Source organism: Panulirus ornatus, chromosome 28, assembly GCF_036320965.1.
Source record: "Panulirus ornatus isolate Po-2019 chromosome 28, ASM3632096v1, whole genome shotgun sequence".
Taxonomy (NCBI): domain Eukaryota; kingdom Metazoa; phylum Arthropoda; class Malacostraca; order Decapoda; family Palinuridae; genus Panulirus; species Panulirus ornatus.
The window spans coordinates 6645650-6664126 of NC_092251.1; the positions used below are offsets into that span (position 1 = coordinate 6645650).

General features: G+C 37.3%; 2 protein-coding genes across 2 annotated transcripts; one reads left to right on the forward strand and one right to left on the reverse strand.

Annotated features, from left to right (window-relative positions):
- The first annotated feature begins 266 nt into the window (after window positions 1–266).
- ND-49 (NADH dehydrogenase (ubiquinone) 49 kDa subunit) lies at window positions 267–9278 on the forward strand. The gene is made up of 9 exons (XM_071678622.1): window positions 267–430; window positions 2344–2566; window positions 2745–2946; window positions 3287–3474; window positions 4042–4205; window positions 5761–5880; window positions 6130–6259; window positions 6876–7021; window positions 8828–9278. The coding sequence occupies exons 1-9, from the start codon at window positions 327–329 to the stop codon at window positions 8955–8957; spliced, it is 1407 nt and encodes a 468-aa protein (XP_071534723.1). The 5' UTR covers window positions 267–326; the 3' UTR covers window positions 8958–9278.
- Window positions 9279–12273: 2995 nt separating this feature from the next.
- Window positions 12274–18440, reverse strand: Idh3a (isocitrate dehydrogenase [NAD] subunit alpha, mitochondrial). The gene is made up of 4 exons (XM_071678623.1): window positions 18296–18440; window positions 16375–16503; window positions 14718–15118; window positions 12274–13698 (listed from the first exon to the last, which is right to left on the reverse strand). Exons 1-4 carry the CDS (start codon window positions 18320–18322, stop codon window positions 13173–13175), a joined length of 1083 nt encoding a protein of 360 aa, XP_071534724.1. The 5' UTR covers window positions 18323–18440; the 3' UTR covers window positions 12274–13172.
- Between the last annotated feature and the right edge of the window lie 37 nt (window positions 18441–18477).

Genomic DNA, 18477 nt, shown 5'->3' on the forward strand with positions numbered 1-18477 from the left:
TGTGATACATATAATGCTATAATGCCATATGGAGTTTAAAATAATGATTTACAGGAATAAAATGAAAATAGTTGCCAGATAGGAGTATGAGTAAGAGTATGAGTAGGAGTGAATATGAGAGTGTAGTATCACAAGAGTTACTACCCCTAGTTGAAAATACCAGCAGATGTAATACATATAATGCTATAATGCCATATGGCGTGTAAAATAATGATTTACAGGAATAAAATGAAAATAGTTGCCAGATAGGAGTATGAGTGCACTATTTACCTCAAGCTTTACGCAAGGTGGGGGGAGAGAGAGAGAGCCGGGCACCCTATAACAACATGGCAGCCGTTTTGGGTCACGTCGGTAGGAAATTCATCTCTTGTACAGTGTCAGCGGGCTCTAAATGTGTCCTGAAGAATGCCGGCTCCGGTTATTTTCTCAAGTGAGTCTGTCAGGGATGAGGAATTGGGAAAAAATTTCCCCCCACGTCCATAGTAAGACTGTGTTTATGGTGATCAGCTGATCGAGGGAGGGTTCTATAGTCAGTTCACACTACGTAATATGTTCCTTCAAAGGATTGTCGATCAATAAATATACACAAGTGTTCTAAGGTCATTAGTTAGTGTGGGAACTCGAAATGGTGATGTCTTAAACACGCCATCCTATACATTGTTGAATCTTAGAGAAAAAATGTACTGATAAATGAAGGTCCCTACACATTTTTAATTTTTGGAATTACTAAGAAAATGGTTATGGCTGGATTCCTAACATACAAAGTTATTCATAAAGATGAAGATGAGACTTCAAATAATCCTGTGACAATATGTTGTAATGGGGAGGGCCATGAAATCGGTGAAAATATGAAAAAATCAGAGGGAAATGGTTATTATACCAGCTAGTCGGCGAAATACCTTTTGACTCGGCCAACTAGTCGCATCCATAGTTCAAACTCTGTTTTGCTGACCATTTGGTATAATAACCTTTGACGTTGGTGCCAAGTAGACCAATTTATTTTATCGTCCACATGGCTTAACCTTTGACTGCATGGAGCTGAATAGGGGACACTACAGTGAACCAAACGCCATTTTTGCATATTAGTCCACACCTGTGGATCAGACGTTATTGATAGTGTATCAGTTAAGCTTTGTTCGACTTTTAGCTTGGATTATTAACTGGTGAGTGAAGTTTCTAGAAAATGAAATAACTTGTGTAGCATGATTAGAAACGTGTCTTTTAAAACGATTAGTGTTAGAGGTCATAATGAGTATGTATGTTAGGGAAAATGTAGGGTTAATTAATGTAAAAATAGATTATACACATAAATTATTAATTGACTATATAAACTTAACTAGCCTTATAGTACCTAAAACGATAGTCGGAATGTACAAACATTATATCCGTCTCCTTCTAAGGATCATGTAATGTCTGTATATCTGACAACATATCGATGGTGCACACTTGTATGTGTGACTAATATATTTTAATGATAACACCAAGAATGGCTGTGATCAAGGAAGAATGTGGGATAGAAAAGTGAAACAATAATAGAAGTCGAGATCCCCAGAAAAAATTCAACAAGGGACCAATAATCGCAAGGTTTTCAGTATCAGTCAAAATATACATGCAACAGTGTCCCCTTCCTTCCATCTTATTGCTTTCATGCAGTGTCTGAAAATGAATACATTCAGTGAACAAACCTATCAGCAGGTGACTCTAATCTCATGTTTTGAATGACATTGAGACATATGAATTTAAGTTGCTAGCAAAAGTTAAGTGAAGTATTGTAAAAGTTTCCATTGGTTTATTACTGTTATCCCACATTTAGTAAGTTGAAAATATCAGAACACTTACATTTGCCTACAGTTGGACAAAATCATCTAACACAAAGCCTATTCTATAATAAAGTGTTGAATATCTCACCATCACAAAGTCGAAAAATTGTCTCCTTGCTGATGCAGATGGCATTCAAGTATGATAAATAAAATGAATATATATATATATATATATATATATATATATATATTGGAAAGGATCCTATGAGTCCATGGGAAAAATGAAACACAATAAGTTCCCAAGTGCACTTTCGTGTAATAATCACATCATGATGTGTATGTGGGCGGGTTGGGCCATTCTTTTGCCTGTTTCCTTGCGCTACCTCGCTAAGGCGGGAGACAGCGACTAAGTATAATAAGAAAAATGAATATATAAATATATATATATATATATATATATATATATATATATATATATATATACATTTGTTTTGAGATTTAGCTGTAGGAAATGAGGGGTGAGCTGTACATTTATTTTTAAGGTAAATGCGTACTTGGATCATATTTATTTCTTTTAATGCAGCCTTCCTAGAGGTGGAGCTACATGGCACCCTGATTCAGAATGGATGAAGCAGTTTGAAGGGCCAGTGCTGGTACCCTATGAAGGTCAGATCTTGAAGAAACCTATTTGGAATGCCAAGTTGGCACCAGTGGAAAAGAATGTCCGCAATGTGACCATTAATTTTGGTCCTCAGCATCCAGCTGCCCATGGTGTGCTTCGGCTGGTATTAGAGTTGGATGGTGAGGTAAGTTAACAAACTCTAGAATGGTAACATTCATGGAGCATATGGAGTGTCATTTCCTTTTTCATGGTGAACAGCTGGAGTATACAAGTAAGACTGTGCATGCTTCAGTTTGCTTTAGTGCCAGAAAACATATGATATGGAGGTAATATTTCAGATAGATGTAATTTTTCACTGACAGACTGTGGTTCGTGCTGACCCTCACATTGGATTACTGCATCGTGGAACAGAGAAACTCATTGAATACAAAACCTACACACAAGCACTACCATATTTTGATCGTCTAGATTATGTGTCAATGATGTGCAATGAACAGGCCTATTCTCTAGCAGTAGAAAAGCTCTTGGGCTTGGAGGCTCCCATCAGAGCAAAATACATTCGAAGTAAGTACCGTTAATTGCTTTTGAATTCTTTTCCCAACTAGAATTGCGTATGTATTTCCATAAAAGAAGTATTTTAAAAGTCAGGTAGACAAGTCTATTAATAGAGTTTTAAAGTTTCATCTTGAAATTGTAATGGTTATTAATCTCAGGGAATGAATTGAACAATCCTTCACTCTGCTAGGTGTTGAATTGGGACTAGGAATCAGTTTAGAAAACTTATATTTCCTGAAGGTTGAAGTTGTTTATGGACTTAACCTATTTATGTTGGGAACGAGTTAATGATGGTAGATCGATTTTTAGGATTGCAGTTTCATTAGTGACATTTCCTCTATTTTTTCAGCAATGTTTGCTGAAATAACACGCATCTTGAATCACTGCATGTTCTTGGGTACACATGCTTTAGATATTGGTGCTCTCACTCCATTTTTGTGGTTGTTTGAGGAGCGTGAGAAGATGATGGAATTTTATGAACGAGCATCTGGGGCTCGCCTGCATGCAGCTTACGTCCGCCCTGGGGGTGTAGCCATTGTAAGTGACTCATGCGATGCAAGTTATTTATTATAGTACTTCACTTTCAATTTCAGGTTTTGTCTGTTCCTAATCAGTTTTATTCCAATGTTTCTCTCATCGAAATATTTATTGCAAATGCTGATAAGTGAAAACACCTTTTTTTTTCCAGTCACAGTATCATGCACTTTATGTTCATTTGACCATACCTGGTGTCCTTGTCATGTTCATATTTCTGCCAGGTTTTTTGTTTTGTTTGTATGAGTGGTCAATTTTTTTGTTTTATTTATATCAAATGGATCAAATGCACACATCTTTTTAGTCATATATCCCCAATTTTTGTTTGTTGTTTTAGAGAATAGAGACTTTCACACAAATATAAAGACTTCGTGCCATTTTTTTTTACTTCCATATGAATTTGACATGCCTCCGTCCTAAAACATTAATTGCCTTCACTACACACAGGTGAAAGTCACTGTTGGTGGCTCAGCATGTGCCACTTTTCAGCAAATGTAAAAGGTAGCTTAGTGTGGTAGGTAAATTGTTTTAATTAATTCTAACTGAAAGTCTTCATTTTATGTTAATTAGGACATCCCAATTGGGTTGATGGATGACATCTATGAGTTCTGCAGCAAGTTTGGTGAGCGTCTTGATGAAGTGGAGGATGTACTCACTAGTAACCGTATTTGGAAACAACGAACAATTGACATTGGAACTGTGACTGCTGAAGATGCTCTCAATTATGGTTTTAGGTAAGTTACATTTCAGATGGGTTTTATAGGCATTGCTTTTGCCCTACTGGGAGTAGTGTTGTGTAGAAAGAATTAGATATTGATTATGAATTTTCTTCATCGGTTCAGTCTTAATGATTTAATTTCTGAGGCCAGGCTATGTTAGCTATGGGTTACTTGAAACCTGTGTAGAGATTGTTATTTTCATTCATCAATTATGTAGATATTGTCTGGATAAGGTATGCCATATTAAGTAGGAAGCAACATAAGTGGAGTTTTTTGTAGGGGATCGTTTAACAGACTATAGACATGGCTTTTGGAATAAAAGATCATTAACTAATCTGATCTGAATTATTCAGTCATATTAAAATAACTGGGACTTCAGAGTATCCTCTGTTGTTACTGGATTTTTGCAAAGCCTTTGATAAAGAACCTCATGAAAGATTGCCAAGTAAAATCAAAGCTCATGGCATAGGAGATTGAATCTGTCTTTAGTCAGCAGATTAGCACTCAGATTTACTTGTATCAAATGGGGAGGTATATGGCTGGTTTCACATGATGAATGGGGTTCCAAAAAGCACATCCCTATCACCCATAATATTCCTTATCTACGTCAACAGCCTGGAGAGAGGACTTATGAACAACATGAAATTAGGAAAATTACTGATTGAAAATTCAGAGGGATTTAGACTGGTTGAATGGTCAGACACATCAAATGGATCTTACTGTAGACAAATGCAAAGTAATGCACTTTGATGCCAAAATTTAAATCCTAAATACAAAACCTTTGTAAACCATTATTAGAAGTTATAGAAAAGGACCTTGGAGTGATTATCATTAATGACCTTAGATAAAGTAAACAGCATTTAACTGTGTACACATAAAGCCAGTATGATGCTAAGGTTTATAGTTAGAAATATTTCAATTAATCATTACTTGGAGTGAAAAGTCATCTTTTACATGGGAGTATCTTGAGAGTATGGTCTCATCAAAGAACTTACTGCAGAAGAGTCTGCATATCCCTTCTAGTAGATGTAGTGCAGCCTTGGGCTGGAGGAGCTTTTAGAAAGGTCCCATGTAAAACCAGGACTTTTTCATAGAAATTGGTCCTGGAGTTATTAAAATTGTCATGGAGGTCCCTTTCTGAAAGGGTCCAGATGTTACCTCAGGACCCCTTTTCAAGGAGCTCCTGCTGCCCAAGGCTGCACTATACTCAGTAGCATGGACAAAATGAAGTGAGGAGTTTTTGAAGAGACTGAACTCTGTTTTGGCAATTGAAGAAAATCAGCTTTTCCATAGGTGGTGTATCATTCGATGTATGTATAATATCAAGCAGGCAGAATTTTGTAGCTCCTAGTTAGAAGTATAAACTGCAAAACAAAAGATAAAATACTCATTCTTTATGATGTTCTGGTCATTCCTCACTTGGAATATGCTGTATGGTCACCAAACCTGAACAATATTAAGAAAATTAGAATCTTGGACAATGAGAAGTGTATGTCAGAAGAATTTTTGAAACAACAGTAGTAATTTTTACATAGGTTACTATTAATTTAAAAACTTGCATTTCTTTCAGTGGTGTGATGCTCCGAGGTTCTGGCATCAAGTGGGATTTGCGAAAGACTCAACCATATGATGCTTATGATCTTGTTGAGTTTGAAGTTCCTGTTGGAAAGAATGGTGACACATATGACAGGTATGATTAATATATTATATACAGATAATTTTATAAAAGTCGTGTGTGCTTTGTGTTTAACATGAAAGTCCCATTGTGATACATTATACAGTATCAGTATGGTGAGATACAGTGTAGTTAAATTCCTCATTTTCCCTATATGTAGCTCTATAAATGTTTTGCTGTCACACATATAAATTTCCTCTATTTATAATTACCCTCCCACCAGTAGAAACAGGCATTTACTCAAGTACATTTTATTAAACCTAGGTATCTAATTCGTGTAGAGGAGATGCGACAGTCACTCCATATTATTGAGCAGTGTTTAAATCAGATGCCACCCGGTGAAGTTCGTGTGGATGATGCAAAGGTAGCTCCACCAAAGAGAGCCGAAATGAAGGTTAGTATCTTTAATATCCTCTTCATAATTCGTCACTGTTTTCTGGCAGATTAACCTTCTTATTCTGAGCTCCATCAAACTTTTATAGGCCTTCAATCCACCACACTGTACTTCTGTCTCCATAATCTATATATGACATATTGTACTTTGATAATAATTAAGTTTTAAACTGTCCCATATCACTTCACCTTGCTTTTTTGCACCCTCTTTTTTCAGTCTCCTTAAAGGTAAATTTCATTCCTCAGGTTTCCCATTCTTTTCCCTGTCATGTTTTTGTTCATATAACTAATCTTGTGCTATCTGTTAGAATACACGCCTACTTATAAATGCCATATTATCTTGCAAACCCCTTCCTAACTTTCTCATAAACAAGCACACATTCTGGCATTAGTGTCACTTGCAGAATTTTGGAGGGAGATGTGATGCTTCATGATAACGTTTTATGTTTAAATAGGGGCTGGAAACCTCTTAATTTTTTTACCTACAAGAGCATGATACACTGTCACATTGAGCATGTAGTGCTAATTTTATTGAACAGATGACTGAGAGGGGTGAATTCCTTGGAACTGAATGGTATTATAATTGTTTGCATTGATTATTTTATTCTCCTTTTCAGACATCAATGGAGGCACTCATCCATCATTTTAAGGTCTTCACCCAGGGCTACCAAGTGCCACCAGGTGCCACATACACTGCAGTTGAAGCTCCAAAGGGTGAATTTGGTGTATATCTTGTTTCTGATGGATCATCAAGGCCATACAGGTATATTATGATTGTGAAGTAATTCATATTCCTTAGGTACTATGACACACAAGAGATACACAAGTAGTATTCTATCTTCCCAATTCCCAGGGATATATATATATAGATGTGTTGTCTTTCCTTTTTTTTTAGGTGAGTGAGGAGTGGATGACCAAGAAGGTATACTTGTCAAAAGTGGAGGGAACTTGGAAAATTGGGAAACTAAAGAGGAGGCGGAAAGATGGAATGAAAGATGCTTTGAATGCTTGGGGACTGAATGTGGAGAAGAGTGCAAGGAATTCAAGGGATAGAGAGAATTGGAGTGATATGGTTTAAAAGGGTAGGACAGCATATTGTCACTGGGCTGAACCAGGGCATATGAATTGGTTAGGAGAAACCAGAGAAACATTTGTGGGCCCTGGTTGTGGATCGGAGCTCTGGATTTTGTCCATTATACATAACAGCCAAAGGGTGAACATGAGAGAATGAGGCCATTTCCTTGTTCCTGGCACCAAGAACGTAACAAGGGAAATGGCGAACATGTATGAATTTTTTGTACTTGTTTGCCATTTCCCAAGTAAGCGAAGTAACACCAGGAGCAGGTGAAGAAATGGCTCATTTTGCTCTCATTCACTTCCAAGCTGTCATGTATTATGCATTGAAACCAGAGCCTTTATCCACAGCCAGACCCCATAGGCCTTTCCATGGTTTCTCCTGGCCACTTCATATGCCCTAGATCAGTCCATTAACATCACATCACCACCCCCTATTTACCACATTGCTTTAATTTATTTTCTCTCATACACATCTTGCACCTTTGTGCATGTCCAGGCCCCTTCTCAGTTCTCAAAATTTTTCTTTAGTTCTGAAACATATATCCTCTTTGTCAAGCTGTCTTACTTATCCTATCCATATATCCAAACCAGTTCAGTACACTGTCTTCTAATTTTACACCGTGCACTTCTTATCATACCATTTCTTACTCGATTAGCCTTTTTACTCCACATATTGTCCTCAAGCATTTCATTGCCTATGCATTTGCCCTCTGATGTACCTTCTCTTCTAGAGCCCACTCCTTGCATCCATACAATACCAACACTCCTACTCTACCATCAACCATGACCACCTTTGCTCTCACCAACAATATTTTTCCACTGTCATTATGCCCAGGAGCATGTCTTAAAAAGATACAACATTACCTCTCATGGTCTCGGTATTATAAATTACTTTGAATGCATTGCAGCATTAGTCAAATGGAGCAAGGATAAGAGTGGATGTTTTAGGGGTGAGTTAGTCTCATCTGTCATCGGAATAATTATGCGTCATATTGGAGAAGAATCTGTTTTTATTGCCCGATGAACAAGAAGTAACCTGTTATACTGGTGACTTTTGATATCTGTAAACATTTCTTTTAGGGTAAGCTGATTTTGGGAGGATCTATAAAGCCTTTAGAAGCAGCAGTATAGACTTTATTGACCCATGACATCTCATGTGATACATTTTGATTCCATAAATTTAACTGTTTTGGAGGCTTCATATGCTCTTTCCCCACAAGATTTTTGGTTCTTCCTCATCTGAGTCCATTTCAATATCTGAAGTTTGTTATAAATGTGTGATCTTAGATCATCAACAAATGTTGAAACTTAATCATGTTAAAATCAAATAATGGACTTTTCTGACAGGAGGTGGTTGAATGTTATATTGCTCACTGTAATGGAGAGACCCATGATACCATCATTTCACCACTTATTATTCTACATTGCTATTTCAGGTTTTCTTCCCAGATATGAATCCACTTTTTGTTTACTTCTTTACTTTTTTTTACAGATGCAAGATAAAGGCACCAGGATTTGCTCATTTGGCAGCAACTGATAAGGTTGGGAAGAACCACATGTTGGCTGACATTGTGGCTATCATTGGAACATTGGATATTGTATTTGGCGAGGTTGATCGTTGAAAACAGTCTCTTGAATTGTTGAGCAGTAGGTGAATGAGATATTCACATAGTAAATATGATAAATTGTTCTTGAAAGTATAAAAGTTTGTCTCAAATATAAAATGTACCTGGAATTGCAAGGGTTTTATCATTTAAATTAATTAATTCATGAAATGTATTGGTTAACTTTTAATTAATAGCTGAATGTCCAGTAAAGAGTTTAAAACATTTCAAGTGGGCTGAGGTAAGATTTTTTTTCATTTAATCCTGATGTAAATAGATGTAATAGAAAATGTTGTTGGAATTGTACATAGATATTAAAGTCCATGGATATGAAATAAACTTTGGATAATTTTTAATATCACAGCTTTTCACGGATTGTACTTCTTTGTCATTAGAGCAACGCCTTTGTAACCATAAGTTCTTACATTTGTAAGGATATTGTTTGCTCCTAATGCTACCTCATGAAGGCTGGAAAGGCAGTTAAAATTACATGGTTAGCAACAAGACCACATTTATGCAACTTATGTTGCATGGTAAGTTGGGCTTCTTTGGAGTGGAAAGGTCCTGTGAGGCTGTACTCTTTTCAGTCTGCTTATTATTTTGTAGATTTTTAAAGGTAACTTCTTGCAAGAATCGTTACCATTGGCATGGTCGGCTGAGAAACACACGTACAGGTCCTGGGTACATTAAGGAGTGTGTTGAATGAGATCAGTGTTCTATTATAGCAAATATAGGTACTGTAAACCCTCAGTTTAACTGACTGATATAGGGGAAGGGTGTCCGTTAATGCCAAAAGTCTGTTAAATCAAATGAAACCTATTTCTGTGCCACATTCACATACTTTAACTTCTCTATCACTGTAGGATTTAGGATGTGGTGCAATACATGGTTGGTGGGCACCATGGGAATGCTCGCTGGGTAGTTGGAGGAGGGAGTCAGACTGAGATAGAGGTGATACCACCCATCCCCTGTGAAAGAATACATCTTTATGATAAAGTGAGGATGGACTACATGCTTTCATTGCATCTTTTACAGTCACTTGATGCCATTTTGTATTGTAAGGATCACAAAATTATTTGATAGTCTCCATTCTGAAATAATAGAAACACTCTGTATACAACCTGACCACATGATAGCTTGAGGCAGACTCAAACCAAAACCAAGAAAGTCTACCCCATGCTACCAAAAACAAGTGTGATGAGAAATGCACATGGTGTGGCATTTGAGATTTTTTAATATTTTTTTATTAATGTACTGTACTATTATTTGTCTTAAATCTGAAATCGTTATATTGGGGTCCACTAAATTGAGGGTTTACACTTAAAATGACTCCCCCCCCCCCATGATCACCATTTTGCATGTTATTGAGGTGACTCCAGGGACAGATGAAGAAAGGCCACATATGCTCACATCCATTCTCTAACTGTTGCGTAATATTCCGAAACCACAGCTTCCTATTCACAACCAGGCCCCTTAGACCTTTCTATGGTTTATTGTGGATGCTTCACGTGCTCTAGTTCAGTCCATTGACAGCACGTCAACCCCAGTGTACCATATTGTTCCAATTCACTCTATCCCATGCACACCTTTCACTCTCCTGCATGTTCAGTCTCCAATCAATGAAAATCTTTTGCACTCCAATGTTCCAACCCAAAATCTCTTGTGCTACGTACAGGAATGACTGTACTCTGAGATTAAGCCTTGCCAAGGGAGATTTTTTGCCAGGGATGTACTCATTTTATTATTATTTCATTAACACCTGATGAAATAGTAGTCCCAACAGTGTTGTATGGATGAAAGTCTTGCAAATAATGAAAGAGGATGTATATATTGGAAATTAAATGCTTGAGCAGAATATGTGATTGTATAAGGAATGACTGTAAGACAGGTGTGCTGAAATGGGCACAGGGAAAAGATTATCGAAGAAAGACCAAGATGTGTTAAAACTGGAGGAAGATACCCATAAAGAGGTATGGGATAGAGTGAAAGTAACTATGGGGTATTTGGGTCTGAACATACAGAAAAGTGGAGGGAGAGAAGGGTAGGGGGAGACCTGTAAGATTAGAGGGATGAAGTGAAACTATGGGGTATTTAGGTTTGAACATACAGAAAAGTGAAAGCCATGCATGGAATTGGATTGATGCAACATACAAGGGGTGATGCAATGTCTGAGATGAACTTGTACAATTGAATGGGTCAAGGTAAACCACGGAATAATTTGTTGAGCTATGTAGTGGATGGTAGGCTGTTTTCAATGCGTTATACATAGTGTGAATGATGCTGTTGTCAATCTAAGGATAGATTAAACTGATGAAATGTATTAGGGGTGATATACTGTCAATAGGCTGAACTAGGACATATGGAGTGGTCTAGTGGAACAGTCAGGATTGGCTGTGGGAGGTAGGCCTTATTTTTGTTGCATTATATGTAACAATAAGAATATGCAAATGTTGAAATACTATTTGTTCATAACACTACTTGGCTAAGCTGGGAGAACCAGTTGTATACATATATATTTCATATTTGTATAGTTTCCCATGTTAGCTCCAGTAGCAGATGAAGAAATGGCCACATTTATTCACAACCACTCTCTTGCTGTCATGTATAATGTGCCACAATGAGAGCTCTCATCAACAATTGGCCCCTCAGACCTTTCTCTGGTTTCCCCATACAATTCATTTACTTTAGTTTAGCCCAAACACAGCATGTCACCCCTTTATTACACATCACATCATCCCTTGCGCACCTCACCCACCTGCATGTTAGGCCCTGAACACTCAAAAGCATCTTTCAGTCTGTCCTTCCACTTCCTTGTAGGTTTCCCCATTTTCCTTGTTCCCTCCACTTCTGACATGTATATCCTCTGAAGTCAGCCATTTCAGCACACCCTTTTCAACTCTCATACATACTCTTACTAGCACACTTTTCTTTTACTATATCATTTCTTACTCGATCACCCCCTCATAATGCCACATAATGTCCTCAAACAACAACACATTCATCCTCTGTAGTATTTTTTAATCTAAGGCCCACACCTTGCATACCGTCAGTCATCCCCATCTTAGTCCTTGCAGACAGTGACCTCTCTACCACATACTCAATATGCCCATTCTCTTATCTCAACACCTCAGTATTTTAACTTACAAACCGAATAACCTCTCTCCACTACTACAACTAATAAATGTAGCTAAGTGCAAGTTGATTTTCTCAGATGCTTCTAACATTTACCTTCCATCCAAAGAATAAAGGATACAATACTGTACAAATGGAGATACGTGTGCATGATGAAAGTTCAGTCAAAAATTGGTCATATCAAAGGGTTAAAACACCAAAATGTAATTAAAAGTTTAATTCTGTACATATCATAAATACTATATGAATCTATTTACATTCTCAACAATACTTAGGTAGTCGATATCATGATGCTACTGTCAATGGATACTGATATCTAACATAATGACTTACTATACCATCATGAAATATCCTTCATATAGAGAATACAGAGTTTTAACTGATGAAGAAGGCTGAAATATCCATAAGGTAAAGAAATGAATGAAGAAAAGGAATGAAACAATAAATGCATGAGGCTCATCAAAAGAAGATGAGACATGAAGGAGGAAATAACTATCTAACGCATGAGGCTCATCAAAAGAAGATGAGACATGAAGGAAGATATAACTATTTAACAAGTAATTCATCAGTTTTACTATTTCATTGCTTGTTGGCTCATTCTAAAATTCATGAATGACCAAAATTGTTGTCTCCAAAAGCCTGTTAGGCTAGAATTTCATAATGTGCTTCTTTCCTATTTTTCCACCAAACTCATCTGTAGATCTTTACTGTCAATGTTAACTCCCAATGTAACAAACCAACAGAAAGCTCCTATTCATGCTCTCATCAATCTGTTCTGGGTGTCTGCAAAATCATACATAATTTTCAGCTTCTTAATGTCACATACTCTTTGGTATGCACGAGCCTGAGGCTGCTGAGCAAGATTCTCTTGAAATACTTTTATAACAGAGAGAGGAAAATTCTTACTGCAGAAAATTTTATAATCAAGGAGCTATTAAAAAATGAACTGAAGACACTACTGTTCTAAATGACTACACTAGTTCTACATTAGTTCTGGTGATCTGTATTGTGCAGACTAAATTTCATTATTGATGTCCATCCTTTGTCATATTTACATTAAACTGCAAGTTTTTAAAATTTTATGCTGCAACAGCAAAGATCTTAACTCTTCATGTCCTCTATCTTACTGCATATCTCATTTGTGAATTCTGAACACTTTGCCTTTCCCCCTAGATCACCTGTACGGAAATTACCTTCTTTGATGGTTTCAAAACAAGCTTTTTCAATAATGGAAGCATGTTTCTGTAAATCCATAAAGCGAAGCATCATGACAGCAGACAGTAAAAGTGCTGTTGGATTTGCCTTATCCTGACCTGCAATATCTGGAGCTGTACCATGAACAGACTCAAAAACTGCACCACCCTCACCAATGTTCCCAGATGGAGTTAGACCTAAACCACCAACTAATCCTGCACACAAGTCAGAAAGGATATCACCATACAGATTAGGCATAACGAGCACATCATACTGTGAAGGATCTTGTACCATGTTCAGGCACACTGTATCTAGATACTTCTCCTCAAATCTGATATCTGGATTTCTTTCTGCAGCTTCCCTGCAGCAACGAAGGAAAAGGCCATCAGACATGCGCATTATGTTTGCTTTGTGGACTGCAGTAACTTTAGATCTGAAAAAGATTAAACAATGAGAAACATAATGCAGATTTAAACACCCAGTTTCGCTATATTTCATATCTTTTAGTAGTCACAGTATGCCCATATGTTCGAAAGGATGTAACTGTTTGAGCATGGAGGGAGAGAATATTTCACTAAGCATCCTTCTGCACAGTGAGGGAACTATATTAACCGAACAGCTACAAAGAAAAGTTCAATAAGATATTGGCCATGTTCAAATGTAAGGGTTATATCAATATTAAATAACCCCAAGACACCCTTTGGGGCTCCTACAGCTCTTGAAGCTGCACTCCAAGCAGGAACAGGGAAATGATGGTATTATTTAGAGCAAGTAAGTCTTTGAAAAAAAAAAAAAAAAAAAAACTACTTTCCATCAATGGACGATGACACAGCTTTGCCATGGGTGACTTGTTATTTGTGGTGTAACCACTTGCAGGTAGAGTGTGGCACCACCTATATAAGAGTATGGACAGACAGACAGTGACTGATTTGCTCTAAGAATATGCACCCAAAATTGTCAAGAATTCTGGGGATACAGTCAGCCTATGAGTAAGAGTGAAGATCCAAGGATGAAGGTAGAAAACCTAGAGACACCCTCAAAGAGAAACCAAAATGATGGAGCGGCTTGAATGAGGAGAGACATAGTGGGAAGAAGCAAGAGTTGGAGACAAGGAATGGGGGAAATCAAAATAAAGGGATGTGGGAGAAAGTAGGGGTAGGCTATGTACAAGACACTTGGGGGCATGTGAAATTCAAGAGAGGATTTAACCAATGGTAAATGGGGAGGGTTAAATCAGAGTGCAGAAGAGCAAGAGATGGAGGAAATAGCAATGTGTGGAGTGGAGTGTGAGATAAATAGCACTTGACGTGGGGAAACACAGGGCGAGACGAAAGGAAAATTATATGACTTGGAGAGCCAGGTTTAAGGAAAATAGACAGGCAGAGGTCAAGAAAAATCTGGCTGGTGAGACAAGGAACTAGAAAGGATGTAGTGAAAATGAAAAGCATTTACCTTTCGTTATTGCGAGCATACTGAAATGCATACTCTGCAACACGTCGAGAAGCCTGCTCTGTTATTAACTTGATGCTCTGCACGACACCATCTACAATTTCATGCTCAATACCAGAGTACTCTCCTTCTGTATTTTCACGGATGGTCACCACATCCACATCTCTGTAGAGGGTATCATATCCCTCTACACTCCTGCATGGACGTACATTAGCGTACAGATTGAACTCTTTACGAATAGCTAAGTTGAGGGAACGATGACCCTTGCCAACTGGTGTCATAAGTGGTCCTTTCAGCCCTATTCCATTACGGTTAACAGATTCAATGGCTGCTGGAGGTATCCCAAACTTGCCATCAGGCCCTTTCACTGGTGTTACATCAACTTCTTCCCAAGCAATTGGAACCTGAAAATGAAAAAAGGGAATTGAATCATGTAGTGTTCCACCTATCTTAACATCATATAAGCCATTTCTTACAAGCAATTCTGAACTATGTAGCTGTTTCATATGGAAACTGCCCTAAAACCTAATGCAAGACATCAATGGTTACTCTTACCCATTTTGAAAGGGTATCTTGGACACAGACATGTCCTCCGCTCCCTTCTGCTCTGGTACTTTTCAGTCCACTATTGGCGTTCCCTTCTAATACTTGTATGCAGTTACAATCTTTCAATTACTCTCTTATGAGGAACTATGAAGTCTCTAGGCAGTCTAAGAACACAGAATTCATCCATCTCTGTTGTCTAGACCAAAGATCATTAACATAAATGTCAGGTCATGTATGACCTCTTCCCACTGAACCTGGGCTGTCTCTTTCTTACACAGCTTCTCCTAAACAGGTATTCATCTTTTCTTGATTAACTTCTATAATGTTGTGGAGTTGTCCTTCAATGAATTTTCCCTATATCCGTTCTAAAAAAAAAAAAAAAGTGTTGCTCTCCTTTCTTACTAATTTTTCCTTTGTAAGATCTGGTCATGGACAAAAGTCTACATCAAGGCCAGGCTTTAATTGAAATATAGAAAGGATTATGAAAAGTAAAAAGGAGAGACAAGGGAAAGTATTTGCAAATTTTAGAGGAAAAGAAAAACCTATCTTTTAAAATTTGCCAGGTATTATTTATTGGAACAATGAGAGGGCAGAGAGGTTCAAAGCTTCAAGGCGTGGGAAAAGAAACAGTTACCAAAACGTAGTTCCTCTTTCACTGATATTCTGTTAATTCTAAATGGTCTATCAAACCACTTCAGCACACTTCCTAAGAACATACATGACATCACTAAGACCTTGTGCACTACAGGTACATGTAATGATATCTGATAACCACTTTAAGTCCTCAAGAATCTCAACAATTACCAAAGGGCACTTCTCTAATCCATCTCTTTAGCACAGGATAACACTTTGGATATTTGTATTTAGCAGTTTCTTCATCTTCTCTAAACTACAATAAAAATCATGCAAAGGTAATACAACTTTTTAATCTGGTTGCTATATTTAAGACAAACCTCTTTAAAATATGCTAATTTCTCAAAGTTTGTTTGAAAGCTGAAAATATGATAGCAGGATATTTAACGTCTCAGTACTACACAAATAACGTTTATGGCACGTTAATTTTTTTGTACTTGATATTTCAACTTCAATGGAATCAAAACTAAGACATACAAACCTCAGCAACAGAAAAAATCTTCTGCACAGCCGCTGAAATTTCTGGCCCAATGCCATCTCCAGGTATTAGCGTGACAGTGCGCACGGCATTACTATACTGACGAGTCCCAGCCAAACGCACACAACTTAGCTGTGAAAATACACATTCCTCAAATTCATGGGACTAATCAAGATGAGCATGATAAAATTGTTGTCAAATAACAGGCCTATACTCCCTATACTTCACAGTAATGACTAATACAGAACTAGAGTACTAGTAAATCATAATGTCTGTGGATGGGAGAAAATGCCCAATAAGAAGGACGTTTCATGGAGCACTGTGCTGCCTGCAGTGCACCAGTTACTGGAAGAGAACTACTTCTGAAATACAATTTAAAAATATCAAAAATAACTACATTAGAGTCCATGGCCAAATGTGGAATTTTCTTCAAGTTATAAGCCAGGTTAAATCTTTTTGTAAGGGGCCTAACTCTATCAAAATCCAAGACAGATATATGGAATCTGCCATTCAATCCTTTAGAAACTTTGAAACTAATGTACTTGATTTCATGAGGATTTAATTTAAAATTTTCACATCATGTCTGGTTCATTCCAGTTTTAAATCTTTTTATATTTTAGAATCTAAACAAGAGTTATGGGTCTATATCCCCATTGTTCTTTAAATGCTTGGGTGCAATTGTATTACATCAAAAAGTATGGGATTAACATAGGTTTTGTTGGAGCAGTCTGCATATCAGTCATCTGCAAAGGGCCTTGCACTTGTGCAAAAACCATATGTGACCTGCAAAAATTCATATGTACCACATTGAATCACTTCTTATATTGTTCAAGTCAACTGAATTCACAGATTACCTGTCAAAATGGAAGGTGCAAGGCACCATCCAACGTCAAATGGAAAGCCTCTCCTCAATGTCGAGGAAAATTACCCAGTATCAAACTCATGTCATCTGTAGTATTCAGAGGGTACAATCTCCTTTGTTCATTTCTATATATCATAATTACTTAACCCCTCATTTTTCCTTCTCCATCATGACCCTCCTCGCTATCAGGTTACTATTGAATTACAAATAATGGTGATGATCTCCAAAACCCACAATCAATTCCATACTTATATATCAAACTACAATTCCATGAAAGAAGAACGATGAGTCTACAGGTAGAAGAGGATCGTCCCTATCCTCATAAGTCATCCCTAAATATCATTCAACATAATACTCAACAACTCCTCCAGTATTAACTAAACACTAAATTAGCAGCGTAGATCAAATCCACAATATTCAACGCCAATAGTGTTGTATGCTGAACTGGACTATTACCATAATATATATCCATCTTCGCTGCTACAGCATGTTATGCCAGGTCTGCATAAGTTCTCTTGCTGATTGTTTTCGAAGTGTTTCCCCTACTTCACATTCACCCAACAATTTCCCTGATCTTCATAATCCTCACACCTATCTCATTGTCTCCCAAGTCAAGATCCGCCATTCTTATTTCCTTCTTTGTACATTCCATTACTTTTGCAAAACAGACTCATTCATTATCAAACGATAGGGGACAAGTGAAATGTTTTATTCCCAAATTTGTATGGTGCTCCTTAGCCAGTTTAACTTTCGCCATAACAAATCAATTAACATATGGAAAATTGACTTTGATGTACGAGTCAGGATAATACATTTCCCATACTAGTCTTGTACGAGAAAATCTCTGATATTAATACCAATTTCCTTAAACATCTTCAAGATGTCAAAAGATAAAACTGTGAACAGAAAGGCCTCAATTGATGACTGATTGTAATCACCATCGCAACCTTGGAATTGTATCACATACAATTAATATTTTATACTGAATCTTTACATGTAATATGAACTCCCTTTATACTCTAGCCATCTATGGATCACAAAACGCAAACGCAGAAGACTTACCAAAGACCGGCCGTATGAACCTGCCATCTTGCCTAGAGCCTCCAGGGTTAAGGTAATTCCCCACACTCAGACTTACCAATATGTCAATCAAGGAACATTATTGAAATATGACAATGGTTTTAATTGCATGTTCCAAGATGATACTTTTTGCATGAAATATTGAAAACTGCAAGGTCAGTGCA

Excerpts from the sequence above, each read along its gene's own strand:
- ND-49 (XM_071678622.1), top strand. The coding sequence starts at position 327 with ATGGCAGCCGTTTTGGGTCACGTCGGTAGGAAATTCATCTCTTGTACA. Across the intron at positions 4,206-5,760 it reads GCTCTCAATTATGGTTTTAG|TGGTGTGATGCTCCGAGGTT; the intron begins GTAAGTTACATT and ends CATTTCTTTCAG. Across the intron at positions 6,260-6,875 it reads CAAAGAGAGCCGAAATGAAG|ACATCAATGGAGGCACTCAT; the intron begins GTTAGTATCTTT and ends TCTCCTTTTCAG.
- Idh3a (XM_071678623.1), bottom strand. The coding sequence starts at position 18,322 with ATGGCAGGTTCATACGGCCGGTCTTTG. Across the intron at positions 16,504-18,295 it reads GTTCATACGGCCGGTCTTTG|CTAAGTTGTGTGCGTTTGGC; the intron begins GTAAGTCTTCTG and ends GTATTTTCACAG. Across the intron at positions 13,699-14,717 it reads TATGCTCGCAATAACGAAAG|ATCTAAAGTTACTGCAGTCC; the intron begins GTAAATGCTTTT and ends AATCTTTTTCAG.